The sequence below is a fragment of the Populus nigra genome, chromosome 9, assembly GCF_951802175.1.
Source record: "Populus nigra chromosome 9, ddPopNigr1.1, whole genome shotgun sequence".
NCBI classification, from domain to species: domain Eukaryota; kingdom Viridiplantae; phylum Streptophyta; class Magnoliopsida; order Malpighiales; family Salicaceae; genus Populus; species Populus nigra.
In genome coordinates, this window is record NC_084860.1 from 5600272 (window position 1) to 5620056 (window position 19785).

At 31.5% G+C, this 19785-nt stretch overlaps 1 protein-coding gene across 1 annotated transcript; it reads left to right on the forward strand.

Annotated features, from left to right (window-relative positions):
- The first annotated feature begins 1274 nt into the window (after positions 1–1274).
- LOC133702520 (peroxisome biogenesis protein 7-like) lies at positions 1275–2743 on the forward strand. The gene has a single exon (XM_062126814.1). It carries the CDS (start codon positions 1525–1527, stop codon positions 2479–2481), a length of 957 nt encoding a protein of 318 aa, XP_061982798.1. The 5' UTR covers positions 1275–1524; the 3' UTR covers positions 2482–2743.
- Positions 2744–19785: the final 17042 nt, after the last annotated feature.

Sequence of the window (19785 nt, forward strand, 5' to 3'; positions counted from 1 at the left end):
GCACACTAACCTCTTCAAAAACCATATCATCATAAAGGCTAAATTGAATAACTATCATGGCCTTATAGATCTAGAGAACACATAAAAAATGTTAGAAGTATCCTAGAGCTTGTGACATAAAAAATTGATATTATGTACAAAATGTTTCTTATAATTTTTCACGAATCTTCCAAGATATGGTATCATAGCCTTTAACTCGACTTTATTCTTAACCTTCACGATCTTTGTGTGAAACTCATCTTTTGGGTAATTCCAACAAAAAAGAGCACAATAGAGCTTTTCCCTATTAACCAATAAGAGAATGAAAGCTCTAGAACATATCTCAAGTAATTCAACGAAGAATGCTAAATGCAGAAAACCTAGTTGAATATATTTCCATTGAAGCCCTAATATGTGGAGTCTATAACTACTCCTAATAGAACACATGTACACTTTATATGAAAATTAATCTTGTAAACATGAAATAAGTAATGAAGAACTATATTTGAGTAATGGAAGACAATGTAACTAGGTAGGGTTACCTTCATTTATACATAGCATAATCTTTACAATGTCATTAATCTTTTACTAGAGAAACATCAAAGGATATATTCGTATTTGCCTGATACCTTTTAAACTTTTGATAGTAGCTTTCATCACTGGGTATTAACTATAATTAAAAAAAAAACTATGTGTAATACTGACCTTCCATGAAAAATAATTTATAACTTAATTAATTTTGTATTACACTTGCCCACATTTTCAACATAATCAAATATTTGCAAATTTATTTAGCTAAGGGAATTGAATTATTTTTTTTCCCAAAATATAACACAATTTTCAAAACACGCATATGATGTATATTCAATTTAGAATTTTCAGTGTTAATGATTTTTTTAAAAAATACTATAAGTCACATAATTTAATATCTTACAAAAGGGTTTAATTAAAAATCAATAACAATGAACATAATATACTCCAAAAGATTTAATTTCACACTGTTACAAAAAATTTAAGCAAATTAAAGTAATTCGATATAAGTTGATTCAGAATTAAAAGAATTTTTATTTTTATTTTTCCTTTTTCTTTTCTTTTATGTTTTATGTAAATATCAAACTAAGAGATAAAGACTTGAGCTTCAATCTAATTCTTCTCTCTTATTTGATCTTTCTTCAAAATTAAAATCTAGTGTTAATATTTTGAGATTTGTTCATTCTTTTCTATTTATATGGCAAGAGTACCCAGTGATGTTGTTATTAATGTTACAGAAGTGAGATGTATAGTAAGGGTTGATATTCAAGTATTCACCATGGAACTCAGCGTTAAATAGATTGGATTGGATAAACAAGATAATGCTTTCTCTTTTTGTTTTTTGTAGAAGGCCATCATTGGTGATAAGAAATTGAGACCAGAAACAAAGAAAGATCGAAATCTCAAGGCCTTAAAAGGAAAGTATAGTTTAGCCCATTTTCTTCTCGTAATCTTACTGTTCACTCACTCCTCCACTTTCGGCCAAAAATAACAGAAATCCCCGGACCACCACCAATGCCAATCTTCAAAACCCCATTCAACGGCTACTCCGTCAAGTTCAGCCCTTTTTACGAATCGCGTCTCGCCGTCGCCACTTCCCAGAACTTTGGAATCCTCGGAAATGGCCGTCTTCACGTTCTCTCCCTGCCTCCTACTCCCTCCTCCCCACTCACCGAACTCATCTCCTTCGATACTGCTGATGGCATCTACGACCTTGCCTGGTCTGAATCCCACGATTCCCTCTTAATCGCCGCTGTGGCCGATGGCTCTGTCAAGCTCTACGACACCGCCTTACCCCCAACACAAAACCCGCTTCGCTCCCTCCAGGAGCACACGCGTGAAGTCCACTCCGTCGATTACAACCCCACTCGCCGCGATTCTTTCATCACCTCTTCCTGGGATGATACCATTAAATTATGGACCCTTGACAGGCCGGCGAGCATTCGTACGTTTAAAGAACACGCGTACTGTGTTTATTCTGCTGCGTGGAACCCTAGGCATACGGATGTTTTTGCATCTGCTTCAGGGGATTGTACTTTGCGAATCTGGGACGTGCGTGAGCCTGGAAGTACGATGATAATTCCAGGTCATGATTTTGAGATTTTGTGTTGTGATTGGAATAAATACGATGATTGTATTATTGCTACTGCATCAGTGGATAAGAGTATAAGAGTTTGGGATGTGCGGAGTTTTAGAGCTCCGATTTCGGTTTTGAACGGACATGGGTATGCCGTTAAAAAAGTTAAGTTTTCTCCCCATCATAGGAATTTTATGGTTTCCTGTTCTTATGATATGACTGTTTGTATGTGGGACTTTATGGTGGAGGATGCATTGGTTGGGAGGTATGATCATCATACCGAGTTTGCTGTGGGGGTTGATATGAGTGTCCTAGTTGATGGGTTGTTGGCAAGCACAGGGTGGGATGAGTTGGTTTATGTTTGGCAGCATGGGACGGACCCGAGAGCACCTTGACAAAGGGAAGTTTTTTTTTTTTTAAAAAAAAAAATTGTTTCTAACTTGTTCTTTGTTAGAGTTTTGGTATTTTTGAATGGAATTCGTATGTTTAGTAGTAAAAGCATAAATGTGGAAGCTATCTTTGTTGTACTGGTTGTTTATTTATCTTGTAGTTGCGATATATGTCTGAATGGATGACATTGTTTAATAATGTGCTTAGCAGCCCTGCATATCAGTTTTAATAACACAAAATGGTGGTGTAGTTTTTTGCTATGATGAATTATGGGGGTTTTATCGTCATTGACATGTTTACATTTAGGAATGTTTCACATAGTTTCGGTGTGAATTGATAAGGCTATTTATCCACCTCTCTATTGTTGAATTAGATGCATTTCCATGACATTGTGTTTGGCTGATTCAACAATTTATATGCATTAAATCCTGGCACTTTACATCAAAGGGGGAAGGTGGTGGGGGGGTTGTGATTGTTGGTGAGGTAGAGTCATGCTGCAACTCAATTCATTTGGTTTGGAAAACCATATTTCTTTTCTATCAAGTTTATGATGCTTTGATTTGTTGTTATTCTACTTTGATTTTAAGGTGTATCTAGTGGATTTGATTTTACTTTGCAATTTTTTATCTTCCTATCTCCTATTTCCCGTGTCCTCGAATAGCACCATTTTCTTTTAGATAAATATTAATTGCTAACATTCCTCTGTTAGCAAGTCTTTGTGTTTCATGTATAGGATTTACAGATCGTGTGTAAGATCAGATATGAATCTGGGGTTTGAGAGATAGTATTATGCTTTTGTTGTCATATTCTTATGTTAAATTTAGGGGCAAAGATTTGCATTTGCCATTGCAATTCTTACGCATTTTGGTTATGTCTGTTTCATTGCTGATAGTTCATAACAAAAAGGAGAAGAAAAACGATGAGATTGTGAGCGGGCCTCCTGTTGTAGTTAAGTTTGAGTTCTTTTATAAAGAAATTTGATTGTTGAATAGAGTATTAGTGGAGAAAGAGAGAGAGATCATTTCTTCTATACAAAGCAAGACAATGTGGTGGATTTGTTCCTGGCACTGAAATGGACCACACGATACCTCCTGAGTATTATGCATCAAGTCTGCTGAGTTCTACTCTTTTTAAGGCAACTGTCTTAGCCTAAGGGATGGTTTAAATCCTATGCAGAGAGAATTGTCTCTATACTAGGGAAAGCCAACTTTTCACATTTTAGCTTCCAATCACTTGGGAAGACGTTGGACTTTTGGTTACGATATGTTTCTTTATCAAATTTTTTTTAAGTATTTATCTTTTGACTGTGGCATTTGGAGGGTTTTCCAAGTGATCTCAGGTTCACAGTTGGAAATTCAAACCAACTTTAGTGTGTATTAGGTGAACTGTTTATATAAATAGCTTCCATGTGTTTTTTAGGTATCCAAAAGCATGAAGGGATGGTGACTTTTTAAGGGCTGTTGGTAACCAGTGAGTTGTGTTTTGCTTGAAAGCCAACCCAGCTTCAATGTTGGATCAGCATCTTCCTACTTGACACAAGACCCCTCAGACATGTGCTTATTCAAGTTTAGGCTTAAACTGTTTTCATGTACATGCAGAAGCTCCCTGAAATTGATTTGGAGCGGACCAGTACATATAGAAGCTTTTGTTCACTAAGAGCTGAGAGATGAGGTTGAACAAAACTCGTGTAGCTCAAACTGATCGTGTTGTAAAATTAACATGCTGTTACAGTTCCTCTTGAGTCAAATCTGCTGAGTTCTTATGTTCTTAATGAGAATATTTGGATGCTGTCTCTCTGCATAGTAGAGAGCCAGTGCTTTTATTTCCCATCAGCCCGTGGCTCGCTATGATGCCTAGACTAGCTATCTTTTTTACTTGCAGTCTGGAGTGATTAGAAAAAGTGTAGTTACAGCTTGGTCTGTTGATAGATTTGTTTACTATGAGGTATTGAGCATGCATACAGTTCTCCTATGCGGATGAATCAGGCCAAGTTGATGCAGCTGAACTGGCATTTATTGCAAGTGACAATTGAAATTGGTGGCATTGTTGAATTACAGGAGTAAATTTCGTAGAAGTTGTATGTAAACGGAAATTCTATGGATGCATTTCTTTAAAACTTAATTGAGTCACGTAAAGCTGCCGAACTCCAAAACTTGGCTAATTGTGTACAGTCTAATCCATTTCGAATAATTTTGCTTTTTATCAGCTCATTCGACACCGCTATCAGCGTTGAAGTATGGTTTTCACGTGTTATCTGCTGACGGATACCCTTGCATTCCTGTTCTAAGGTAATCTTATAGAAGTCCAGGCAAAAAAATTGTGTTATAGTGATGGACTCCATGAAATACCTCCAACCACTACTAGAAAATTAGTAAATGGCAATGAAAAAGTTGACGGAAAATATTCCGTCGATACTTCCTTACATATATAGTGGTGGAAAATTTTTATCGGGAATTTATTTCGTCAATAATTTTTTATAGAAATCTTGACAGAATAGAAAAAATAATAAATAATAAAAATTTCACTTGAAATGTGACACGTTAGTATTTTTTAACAGAATTGTTGACTAACATTCCATTGAAAAGATTTAATAAAATAAAACTCGACAGTTCTTTCTTTCCTCTTGCTTTCTTATTTTTCTTTTTGTTTTTCTCTCTTCCCCTTGCTTTCTTCTTTTTCTTCATGTTAAAAAAATAGCAATCTCTTTTCCCCCCATTTTCTCACAAATCCAACCATTATCCTCACAAATTTGGCCACCTCAAATCGCTAGCATTGACCTAAATCTATCAGTAATATTAGTGTTTCTCTCTTGGTTTAATTTCTTGTGAAACTTCGCTACACTAAATAAACAAATCTATCCATGTTTTCTTGCAACTCATTTTTGTTTTAGATTAATTAATTGATTTTTTTATAGTATTTGTAGTTTACTTGTATATTTAAGTTTTTCCATAGAGAATTTAATTTATTGTATTAATATATGATTTATATGTTAGGGTTTGTTTGAGATTTGGAGAAAATTGATTTCATTTGTCATTTGATGAAATTGAGCTTGATTTTGAAACTTAGATGTGTTATAATTGAAGAAATAATAGTTATTTAATGGGTACCAATTAACATTTTGTTAGTTTTATTGTCAAGTTAGAAATTGAGGAAATTTGAGGAAATTGATTTTTTGTGAAATTGAGAATAATTAAAATGTATAATTTAGGTTGAATAAATTTGAATTGAAAAAACAATGAATCATTAGTTGGGCACTAATTATTTGTTGTTAATTTTATTTTAGTTCATATTTTGATGTATAGAAATGATAATTAGATATTGGATTGTGAATTCAATTTGAATAAAAAGTTGAATTTTGAATTGATACTTACATTATTAATAAATGTTGTCATCAATAATCTGTATAAGTTTTTATAAGTAATGGATAATTATTCTTAGATATATCAAGATTCTTTTGAATGGTTGTATATGCAAAATTATCTTAAAGGGGTTGAGAGTTTTATTAATTTTATACTTTCTAATCCGAAGAATATAAGTGGGGATGAAATTAGATGTTCATTTGTGAAGTATAAAAATAAAAAGTTCCACCATGAAGTTGTTGTGATGATACATCTACTTAAAAAAGAGTTCGCCAAGAAATACTTATGCTAGTTTACACACTATAAGAATCATATGTTCCTTAAAAACCATGTTTAAAAAGATGGTTGACTCAACTTCTAGTTCCAGAAATATATATGATTTTACAGAAGATAATAATAATCTTTTATAGGAGTATGATAACGGATGCAATGAGAATAAATCATAATTACTTAGGTGAAGGTTCATGTAACATATTTTTAGATGAAGAACCAAATATAAACCTAACTAGGTTTTTTGAACTTTTAATGTGACAAATTGTTGGATTGAATATGCTCATCTATTATTATTGTTATTATTAAAAACCGATCATAAAAAAGTATTCATTACTTTCTGACATAACGAATGATAGAGTTGCCATTTTTATCAAAAAGTTACAGAATGGTATGGGTATTTCGATGAACTCGATGATGGACTGATCCATTAACAGTAATAACCTTAATTTTCAATGAAATTACCATTTTCATTGAAAAGTTATAGAATTGTTTGGGTTTTCCGACAAACTCGACAATGGAATAATCTGTCAGATGTTAAGGTTTTTATTCTTGATAGAATAAAATATATAAAAAAATAAAAAAAATTCTTCAAAATTGATGACGTGTCAAATCACCAACATAATTGTTGATGGAATTTCTATCAATGATTTTAAAATCAATTAAAACCTAATAGTCCTCCTTTTGCTCTATTTCTTCTTCTTCTCAATATCTAAAAACTCTAATTTCTCAAACCACAACCCAACCTCTTGATAGCCTCCTTTTGGTTGTTTAATTATTAGTGCATGATAATGTAGACTTGGTTAACATTTGTGAAGTTATGGAAGGTGAAATACAAGCTCACTTGGAGTTAAAACCAAGTAACATGAATTTTTCTTACCTAAATGATACTTTGCCAAGTTTCCATATGTTTTAGCTTATATTTGGTAATAATATGGTTATAGGATTTATTGGGAACTAGAAATCATGGAAAATGAGTTTTTCCTAGCCTCTGTTTGGTGTGAAAATCATGGAAAAGCTTGGTTGTTAGTTTGATTGCTCAGTGTGGATTAAGTTGGTTAAATTAATGTTTGTATCAAAGAGTTTGTTTTTGCAAAATTTTGACCATGTAGTTATTATGGAAGCCTTTTAGGTTATTTTTCTTTAACATGAAGTGTTGTTTAGGATCCTTGAAAATATGGGTAGGGTTTATATTTGTTTTGTTGGTATTTAGAAAGCGAGTCAAGTTTGTTTAGTTTAAATTTCAATTAAAAAAAATAGAAATAACTTATGTTATGTGTTGAAAATGTTCCTTTAATTGCTAAACATGATCATTTAGATTGAAAAAAAAAACATGTTAGGTTGAATTCATTTCCTTTTTGAATGATGATTATATGTCAGCATGAGATGTCATTTAAATTCCAAATATGTTAGTCTTTTGGGGTTTTAATCCATGTCAAATGGAAACCATATTGTTTTAATATCATATTTAATGGAAGTCATATTTTTTAATATAATATTTAACTTCTCAATTAATGTGTTAATGTGTTGAGATTTAATTCTTTGAACTCACGATCAAGGTTGTTAAAATCACGAGTTGACTCTTAAAATCATACGATTTTACAAGTCAACATATATAATGTGTCAAATCGGGTTAAAACTTGAAATCGATCAAACTCGGTTAAAATTGATAAAATCAGACCGATTTTACCAGTTTGACCAATTTTGACCGAGTTTGATCGATTTCGAGTTTTAACCCGCAAAAGTTAAAAAATTTACTGTCTCTCTACCCGAGTCCCTTGACACTCTACTACATAGTCCCCACTCTCCAGTCTCCCCTTTTCCCGTTGTCAAAATCTCAAATTTTCAATCTTAGCAGACTAACACCAGCATTAGAGAATCTTGGATATGGAAAAGCCTTATACTGTATTTTAGGCCGGGAAGGCATGATCGGAGGATCGAAACCATGAGAAGACAGAGGTAGATGGTGATGAATCAAAGGAGTAAAATAAGAGATAAGAATGCTTATATAGAGAGAAATACTGTGTTTTAGACTAACCATTTGTTAACTACAAAGAGAGACGACAAAGAATCAGAGAGAACTTAAAATACATGTCTTGCTTGGTGGGATATTTAGACATTATTTCTAGGACTTGTTACTAACATAAAAAAGATGGAAGGTGAGGTGGCATGAGATTAAATTGATGTCATTTTATACATTTTTGTTCTTGTTGTCACGGGTTCACTGTATTGGTCTCTGTTAATTTTTTTTTTGAAGTTGGTAATATACCTTAGAATGTTGTATCATCTCACTAGTTGCCTGCAGTGTGTTTCAAAACCTGTCATCTAGAAAACATTCTGAAACTCTATCAATAAAACATAGTTGTTCAATCTTATTTTTTTTCTTTTTGTATTTTTAAGTTATTTAAACCATGTATGAATTTTTATTTGAAATATGTGTTTTAAGGTGTTTGGACATTTGTATTGTTTATTTCACTTTTATTTCAATTGTGTTATATTAGTATTTACTACTTGACTGAAATTGTTAATATATAATTAGTTAAAATATTTTTCTTGCGATTTTACGATCTGAGTTTACAATCCAAGTTTATATTATATATTTCGTGTCGTGTCAAAAAAACATTTTTGACAACCTTACTCATAATGTTCAATAACCATTGTTTCAATATAGTCAACTTCAAGATCATCCTAAATGGATAAATATGGTAGATGCTTGGTGAAGAAAGTTTAAGGTTAGATCAATAATATATATTTTTTATATATAGTTTTTTTTATAATTTTAAAAACTAATTAATGTACGAATTGATTTTTGAAGAAAACTTTTACTAGGACATAAAAAACGAGAGGTAGTCAAGAAAGTGTAGGAAAAACGCAATGTAATTAGGTAAATATCAAGCAGTAAAATGTTATATTATTGTAAATTTATGTCTTTATATAATTTTTGTTTAATAAATTTATATATCAGGTTACTGATTTGTGATATTGTTCCAAAATATATGCAATAAATAGAGTTGGCTATAATGACAAAGCGTTGTGAAAAAAATTATAAACCGAGGTATGTCATATAGAGGATAATTGAGATAGATTTAAAAATTTGTGGCATCAAATGAATTTAAAAAGCTATTATAATCTAGGTTTAAAAAAAAATAAAGAAATTCATGGTTGGATTAGCAAGTATATTAAAAAAGTATTTCCCCCTTTACACACGCGCATGCAACTTTAGATGATCAATCAAGGCATGGAATCGTCTAGTTCCTTATGGTTCCTCCAACTCAGAGACCTAATTGATATGGGTATCTTCTTTTGCCTACTTGTATGTGCATGTGTGTATTTATATATCTATACATATATCTATCGACCGCTGTTGAAAAGATATTGTGCTCATTAAAGCTAAATCTTAAGCAGAATCCAAAGCTTAAAAGAGCACAAAAAAAAGGAGACAAAACAGTGAAGTTACAGTGTCGAACACAAAATCAAGGACGAAGCTGATAGTTACTGTTACAAGCTTTGGTTTAATGGTCCGACCACGTTTTTAAAAGACAATTTAGATAAAGAGAGGAAATGATTACTCCTATTTTTTATTGCAACTTCTTTTTTCTTTTTTTGTTTGATAGGAAATTCTCATTGCAACCTAAACTAAAAAGACAGGAGGGCATTTTTCTGTTCTATTCTGTTCTTGTTCCTGTGCCATTACCTTTCCCTGTAATATTTTGACAACGTCTATTCTTTTCTCCTTTAGTCTCCTCTCCATAATACTTTTCCTCGACTGCAATTCGAATTTGAGCCTTGGGGAAGGGAAGGCAGGAAAAAGAATATAATAGAGATATTCGAATGGAATCCTAGTAATTTTCGTGAGTTCTAAAATTACAATTTAGAAAATTCTAAATTTATTTTTACAAAAATTAAAAGCTCTTTTGACTCATGTAAATATCATTTTAAACATGCATTTTTTGATAAGCATACAAGATCATGTTATTTCTAAGTAGGAATCTCAAGTATTTGTTATATGCCAATATTGAAAAGGGTGTTGTGATCGCTCGCCGTGATTCGTCAATAAGTTTATTCTTTGATTGTAATAATGATATTTTATTGTTTCTAAAGAAATTAAAAAAAAATCTGGAATATGTAAACATCACTTGGCTATTTTTCTCTTTCACGGCGTCTGAAAAGTGAAAAGGTTTAATTACCAAAATAATGCCAATGATCTAATATGTAGGATGATACCTTTTTTTTTTAATTAAGGTGGATGTCTGAGTAAAGTTGCGTGTATTTCGACTAATTTTATAGATCCTGAAATTAATGACCATGAAAGCCTTTAATGACCCTAAAAATACCTAAACTCGTAACTAGATGATACCTCTTCATATGAACACACTTTTGAGTAGCATGGAAGACATGCCCTCTTTTCTGTTTTTGGTTTTTTAGCACTTGGATTCTTTTTGTTACTTAATCTTTCTTATAATTTGATTCTTTTTATTTTTAGTTTATATAGAGTTGAGCTTGATAATATATCTCGTTTAACTTGGTATAGATTTTGATATTAAATTGATGTTTGATTTGACAAAATTAAATTCAAATTGATGGAGTAAACATAATTAAAACTTTGGGGACCAAAACTTACAATGAAATAAGATTCCAGCCTCCTTTTCTTATTATTTGTTTTTACTATACTGAGGATATTTTTAAGTATTTTGATCCCTAAAGTTTTAATTTCTTTGTTTTTTGTCTTTGTTTTCTAATGAGTTTACATTTTCATCTAAAATTTTATTTTATTTATATTTCAATATTTGAGTTGGAGAAAAAAGAGAAAAAGTAATTGAAATTAGTAGAGGAGAGGGAAAGTTATTATTTGTCTATGTTCCAACAACAACAAAAAATCATTCTTGGTGTTAATGAGTTCAATTTCATAATAGGTGTTTTATTGAAATATTCTTTACTCCTCATCTTATAAAAAAAGTACATATAGCTAGGGAAATATTTTTTGAATCATGACTTGTTTTGGATTTCTTACTGATTAAACACTGTATTGAGATTAGATATGAGTTTATTGAAGTTTATGAGGTGTCTTTTATGCTTTTCTAGATAAAAAAATTGCTGAGAAATAGGTTTTTTTTTTCGTAACAAAAAAGAATGGGGTAGATTTGCCATCGATATTTTAACCACTAGAGATTGTAGAATTTAAATAAGGTGATGCATTGTCTATAATAACAAATGATGCATTATCTATTTTTTTTTAAATGGATGAATGATGCACCATCCACCTAATTAAAAAAAATATCTATGCTCACGAGCTTGTATTGCCAGGCCCACACATGTCGCCTAATCTAAATGGCCCAAACATGCTAGGTCACTAAGGCTATAAAATTAACTTTTATTAATTTTTCATTTAATTTGTACTTTAAATGTTTTTAAAAATAATAAATAAATATTATTTTGTCCATTCCTTAAATTGACTCAAAATACAGATTTTATTTTATAGATACCATTGATTATTTTTTCGAATAATATTATAGTTGTTTTCTTATAATATTAGCAAAGTTAGTTTTGTACAATCGATCATGATTGCTTCTTTTTTTTTTCAAAAATATTATTTGATACCTTTCAAGTGAGCATTTATTTTTTATTAAAATATAATTAAATTAAAAATATTTTTTTCCCATAACATCCTATAGTTTGGTCAAAATTACACTATCCTATCAAGTTTTGAAAAATTATAATTTGTGTTCTAAACTTTATATGTGAGTTAATACATAAGATCCTTGTAAAAAAAATTTATAAAATATTATTTGATTATTTATTGAATTGTCATTATTTTCATTTAATAACTAAAATATCCTTATATAAAATATTACAACTTGAAAATTAAATTAAAAAAAAACCCTAGCTTCCTCTTTTATTCTTTCTCATCGTTGAATTCCAATCATCGAAACCCTACAATCACATGGAGACTTCGGATCTAGAAACATGCAGTCCTATTTATCAAGTCTCCATCAAACCTTAATGAAGTTGTCAAGGCTAATATGGTAGGGAGACTGTCAAGAAAGGAAGGGAAACCAAAGGCTCACCATGGAAGCTTGACAAATGAGGCAGATTGATATCTCAAGTCATCTTCCCTCCCCATCTTTCTCCCTAACAGTCCTCCATTTCCAACCTCCATATCCTCTTTAGGCTCTCTCTAACACCCAAAATACTAAAACCTAAAAATCCCGCAAGAATTTTCTCTCTAAAATGGCTTCAATAAGCTTCAACAATAATTGCTTTGATAAACCTCAGAAGCCTCTCCCTCCCATCAATCTTCTCTTTTTGGAGCTACAAGAAGGAATGAACGAACTTCTGTTTGAGCTACAACCGGACATTCAATTTTGGAAGTCGTTTTTTCATCTCCTTCTTCCAAAAGTCGTGATTTTTATAGAATTTATTGTACTTTAATTCTAAGCAAATACCTGCAAAATGTATTTTTTTTATCAACTAACATTATAAATACAATTGACTTGATTGTTTGAAAACAACTTTCTTTTTACATTCTCTCTTTCATACAAAATTAAACAAGTTTTTTGAATGTTTTTAAAAGAGTTTTTGTATTGGTATAAAATTGAACCTTGATACTTTTGTATGAGTCCTGTAAGTGCATTCAGCCAAGCAATGGAATTTTAGGAGATCATCAACTAAGTTCAAATACGAGGCACTAACAGCCTTGATAATAAATGAAACCTAGTTAATTATAAGCTTTGGTTTCTTGAAGTTGGTGTTCCATTGAAACCGTCGACATTCATTTTTACACATTATATGATATAATAATATGTGTTCATGTACGCATTATCAATACAATTTTAAAAAAATTGGGTAACCTGAGGGGTGTAATTTAACTAGTGAGACCTTAAGTTTATTTTGTAGAGGTCACTAGTTCGAATCTCATAAATTTCAGTGCCACTGAAGACTTACATGGTCGTTAACTTCAGAGCCTGTGAGATTAGTTGAGACACACACAAACTGACCATATTATAGAATGTATAGCATGTATATATTTGAATAGAAAATTAATGTAGGATTATTCCAATGTTGTAATCCTTACAGTTACTGACATGTTCTGCCACACACACACACACACACACACACACACATATATATATATATATATATATATAAAGGTTAGCTAAGACACAACTTAGAACATTTAATTATTCTCAACTAGTTCGGACACCCACGTTAATAAAAAAATTGGATTAAAATACACTCTTAAGTGAACCGCTTAACTTTATTTTTTATTGGATTTTTTTTCCAATGAAGTCTTTTTTTTAATTGGATCTTTTTGCTTCCCATCAAACAAATCTCAATTTTTTTCTCCACCTCAACTTTAATTTTTTCATTCAATTTTTTTTTATTGGATCCTTCATTTTTTACTTAATTGGGTCCTTTCTTTTCCCATTTCACAAACCCCATCCTATTTTCTTCATTTATATCTCTTTTTTATTTGGTCTTTTACTTCTCATTTAACAATTGTATTGCGCTTTCGCAAAATCAATTATCAATAAATTATAAAATGTTGTTTGAAATCACAAACAAGCGAGGTAATGCGACATGATACACACACAAGTTTTTATTTAATTTTTTTGTTACTTAATTTTTTTTTTATTTTCAATTTAACCTTTTTACATTAAATTTTGATATTACTTGGGATTAAGTTTTGATATTTTATTTCAATTGATTTTATATAAGACACTTATAATGTTAAAAATAATTTTTGATATTGAATTAATGCTTAATTTGACAAAATAAAATTCAATTTAATTGACTTAAATCAATTAAAAGTTTTGGGATCCAATTTCAAACTGAAATAAATATTTAATCATTTTTTTCTCTTTAAAAAATAACATCTTTATCTTAGCTTCTCCACTTAAATTTTTATTGTAATCAATAAATTTGTCTTATTTATTAATATATATAATTCTTGAATAAACTAATAAACTTTTTAGTTTATAGCAAAAAATTTCTTGATAGTTAAAAATTAAATATTAATAGCGCCAACACCTTTTTTTGTACTAAGAAAAAAAATGTTTCATCCTGTAACGTATCACGAGCAATCAAACTAGTGTTAATAACTAAAGAATTTGTAGGCATCTATGATCAATTGTAAAACATGTATAAAAATTTCATAAACGTGTATTTAATTTGTGTTTAATATAGTGGCGTGTAAATATTTACACGTTTATAAACGTTATACATGTATTTTAAACTAGAAACATGCCTTATAAAAAAATAAATCATATACTTAGAAAAATATTTCTTAACAGAGAAATGGAATTTTAAAAGTAAAATACATTTATATTCAATCAAATCAACAACATATTTTTTTAATTGAGAAATCAAATTAGCAATAGATATTTTTTTTATATAAACAAGAATAATTATATCTCATCTTAAAAAGAGATGGTATGGCATACTTTTGTCATATATTTTTTTATAAATATTATTCCAGCAATAAACTGATTTTTGGATCAATAAAAACACATAGTGAGTAAAGACTATGTTGGAGTATTTCTATCAGTTTATAACTAAAAATATTGTTGGAATATACAGAATGTTATTGATGCAAATAAGTTCAAATCTGCAAACGATGGAGTTAAAGTCTACAGTCATGGTTAGCAATTAAGTTAGTTGTGACAGTTGTAGTTAAAGTTAGTTAAAGCATATAAGTTAGTTATAACTGTTGCAGTTAGTTATAGCAATTAAAGTTAGTTGTAGCGGATCAAAGTCTACACATATACACACACAAATATATATATATATATATATATATATATATAGGAGAATTCTTTTTCTAAGCAATGTATTTTTCTTCTTTTAAGCTACACATGTCTCTTGTGCACAAACAGTTTTTGTGTAGCTTTATATGTTATCAAAGCACATTTTTTATAATTAGATATCTGTCCACACATTTCTTTTCAACATTTTCTTGATCTTTCCAAAACTTCACAAATGTCTGATCACTTAGAGGATAATGGTTTTACAGCACATAATGATCCATCCAATGTCTCTATTCAGAATCTTTCTGACGATTTATTCAGCTGCTACTACTTGCATCCTTCTAATAATCCTGGTGCTCTTTTGGTCTTTGATATCTTCACCGGTGAGAATTACATTGCATGGAGTTGATCCATGCCAATTGCTTTAACAGTAAAAAATAAAATTGCCTTTGTTGATGGTTCTCTAGCCCAGCCTATAACCACTGACCAATCACTTCGTGTGGCCTGGCTAAGATCTAACAATCTTGTTCTGTCTTGGCTAATGAATTTTATTGCCAAGGATATCCGTAACAGTCTTCTTTACTTCACAACAACTTTCAATATTTGGGAAGAACTGAGAATTAGATATCTTAGAAGTGATGGACCAAAGGTTTTCTCTTCGGAGAAATCTTTAAGTTCTATTTCTCAGAACTCCAAATCTATCATCGAGTATTTTAGTGAATTCAAAGGCTTTGTGGGATGAACACATCAGTTATCGTCCAATTCCTAGTTGAAAATGTGGAAATCTTGATCTTTGCTCATGTAATATTCTGAAACATCTAACAGATCGACAAAAATCAGATTATGTTATGAAATTTCTTGTGGGTTTTAATGATTCCTATTCTGCAGTCAGGAGTCAACTATTGTTTCAATCTCCTTTACAATCTATGGGCAAAGTTTTTTCTTTACTTTTGCAAGATGAGAGTCAGAGGTCTTTTACAAATGCAGTTGACATTTCTATTGATTCACAAGTAATGGTTCCTGAACAATATATGAATCAATCCTCTAGACCAGGTTCAACATACGCCAACAAAAAGGAAAGGTTGATGCAATCTGCTCTCATTGTGGTTATTCAGGACATCTTGTTGATAAATACTTTCAACTTATTGGATGTCCTTTTGGATGGAAGGGCCAAGAGGAAAAAAGATTTGTTTCTACACCGACTATTGGCAAATAATATTGTTGTTTTGGAGCAAAATTCTGGCACTTCCAACATTTTTTTCTCTTAAGAGCAAATCCAAAATCTGTTCACTCTTACGAATAGCATTTCCAACTCAAATTTAAAATCTACTACTAATGTTGCATCTGCATCAGGTATGTCCTTTTCTTGTCACACCATTTCTTCATCACAAAATCAATTCACTTGGATTCTTGATACAGGAGTAACAAATCATATAATATGTAGCCCTCTTCTCTTTGATTCAATTGTTTTGCCTAGAACTCCTTCCAAGGTTCATTTACCAAATGGTCAAATGGTTCCAATTGTTTTTACTGGAACTGTTAAATTTTCTCCTGATATTGTTTTACACAATGCTTTTTATGTTCTATCCTTCACTGTCAATCTTGTTTCTGTCTCAAGATTAACTGCTGATAATTCTGTTGGATTATTTTTTCTTTAAACAAAATGTATCTTGCAGGATCTAAGCAAATGAAGGATGATGGGCTTGCTGAAGTTCAATCTGGCCTATACCATCTTCACAGACCTTTTGCTCAATCTGATACTGCAATCCCTCCCAGCTTTATTGGCTTGCCTTCTAGTTCTTTAGTCAAATCATGTATCGTTGCCTCTAATCTTTGGCATTTTTGTTTAGGCCATATTCCAACATAAAAAATTAATCTCCTAAGTAGTTTTGATTCTTCTATAACAACTATTAACAACTCTATCTGTGAGATTTGTCTTTTAGCCAAGAAAAAAACGCTACCTTTTCCTCTGTCAACTAATAGATCCAACCAACCCTTTCAATTGGTTCACATTGATATTTGGGGACCTTTTTCTGTTCCTTCTTACTCTGGTTATATATTCTTCCTTACCATTGTTGATGATTACACCAGATTCACCTGGTTGTTTTTAATGAAATCCAAATTAGAAACTAAAGCCATTCTTACCAACTTTTTAGCTTATGTTAATACTCATTTCAACATTGATATTCAAACTTTCAGATCAAATAATGGACAAGAGTTTAACATGCCTGTTTTTTTAATTAAAAGCATGGCATCATTCATCAATTATCTGGTGTTGAAACACCTGAACAAAATGGAAAGGTTGAGAGAAAACATCAACACCTATTAAATGTAGCTAGATCTCTCATGTTTCAGTCCAAACTTCCTTTACCTTACTGGATAGATTGCATTCTCACAGCCACTCATCTGAGAAATCGCACTCCATCGTCCATTCTCAATAATCAAACACCATATCACCTTTTGTTTCAGGAGCCACCAACCTACGACTATTTCAAAGTTTTTTGGTTGTTTATGCTTTGTTAGCACAATCACAAGCAACCGAGGAAAATTTTAGCCATGAGCCACGAAATGTATTTTTCTTGGTTATCCTCGACACATCAAAGGGTACAAAGTCCTTGACTTATCAACTCTCAAAACCTTTGTCTCTTGAAATGTAGTTTTTTTATTAATCTACTTTCCCACTATTCTTGACACAGTTCACACACCTTTTGTGTTTCCAGATTTTCCTCAAACCTATGATTCCATCTCTTGTATCCCAGCAAAATCTATTTCTCAAAACTCTATCCCTCCTATAAATTTACCTTTAGTGAATTCTGCTCATACACGTTCTTCTTCTAACAATAATGATGCTCCTAACCTCAGAAGGTCTGAAAGAACTAAACAGTTACCTAATTACTTAGAGCAATATTATTGTGGTATTGTAACCCAGATTCTTTCAGCAAATCCAACATCTTTTGGCTGCTCTTTCTTTGGTTCACCCTACTCTACATTCGTTTTCTTGTTTGATTCCAGATTGTCTCTTAAACATAAAGCTTTCACTTCTGCTATTTCATCTATTTTTGAACCAAAGACTTACAAACAAGCCATCTTAATTCCTCATTGGCAGAATGCCATGACTAATGAAATTAAAGCTCTTGAGAAAAACAAAACTTAGGATCTGGTAATTTTGCCTTAGAACAAATCTACTATTGGCTGTAAGTGGGCATACAAAGTGAAATTTCAGGCTGATGGCAGTGTTGAGAGGTACAAAGCCAGATTAGTGGCTAAGGGCTATACTCAATAAGAGGGAATTGATTTTTTTATACCTATTATCGTGTTGCCAAAATGACAATAATTAGAGTTCTTCTTACTATTGCTGCTGTTAAACAATGACATTTACATCAACTTGATGTTGATGATGCCTTCTTATATGGAGACTTGAATAAGGAGGTATACATGCAATTGCCACCAAGCTTTTCCAATTCAAATGACTCTCAGGTTTGTAAACTCAAAAGAAGCTTATATGGTCTGAAACAAGCCTCCAGACAATGGTTCTCTAAGTTGTCTTCCTCTTTACTGCATTTTGGTTTCAGATAGGCCAAGTTAGATTCCAATCTTTTCATCAAACGAACTTCAACCAGCTTTATGGCGTTGTTAATATATGTTGATGATGTGATCATCACTTCCAATGCTCTTGCAGAAATAACTGTTGTAGTTTCTTTGTGCATTCCTTCCTATAAAAGATTTGGGAGAACTGAAATACTTTCTAGGCATTGAAGTAGCTAGATCCGTTAAAGGTATTGTTTTTTGCCAAAAAAAGTATGCTTTAGATGTGCTGACAGACAGTGGTTTTTCTGGTGTTAAACCTATTATTTTTCCTATGGATTCAACCTTGAAACTCACAACTGATAATCCTAGTCCTTTATTATCTGACCTTGCATCCTATCAAAGACATGTTGGCAGAATTTTTTATCTCACAATCACACGACCAGATTTATCATATGCAATCTAAGCTCAGCCAATTTATGTCCAGTCCTCGTGCAATGCACTTGCAAGCGGCAGAGAGAGTTCTTCAATATCTTAAGGCAACTCCAGGCCATGGATTATTTCTCAAAGCTGATTCTAATTTGCATTTAAAGGCATATTTTGATAGTGATTGAGGTGGTTGCCTTGACATTAGAAGGAGTGTCACTGGTTTTTCAATTTTTCTTGGGGATTCGTTAATTTCCTGGAAATCAAAGAAGCAACCTACTGTCAATAGGTCTTCAGCAGAAGTTGAGTATAGAGCTTCAACAACTACCACATGTGAGCTTCAATGGTTAGTTTATTTGTTGGCTGATTTCCAAGTACCACACTCTTAGTTTACATTGTTATATACTGACAACAAACCTGCTTCAAAAATTACCTCTAATCCAGTACACCATGAAAGAACTAAATATATACAACTAGATTGTCATCTCCTTAGGGAGAAATTGCAGGAGGGTTTGATTAAAATCATCCACATTCCTTCCCGATTTTAATTGGCTGATATTCTCACCAAACCTCTTGGTTGTTTGAACTTTCATTATCTTCTTAGTAAGATGGGAATGATAAATATTCATTCTCATCTTGAGGGGGGATGTTGGAATATACAGAATGCTATTGATGCAATAGAGTTAAAATCTGCAGACGATGAAGTTAAAGTCTGCAACCATGGTTAGAAGTTAAGTTAGCTGTGACAATTGCAGTTAAAGTTAGTTAAAACATATAAGTTAGTTATAACTGTTGCAGTTAGTTATAACAGTTGTAGTTAGTTGCAACAGTTATAGTTACTTATAATAGTTATAGTGATTGGGTTGTAGATCTGACTAAGTCCTCTATTCTTGCTTCCAATAATGATTCTCCTTTCATAATTGTCTATTCTTTGCCATTCTATCCTTTAGTAAGAAAATATTTGCTTCTTTGATTTACCAATCAT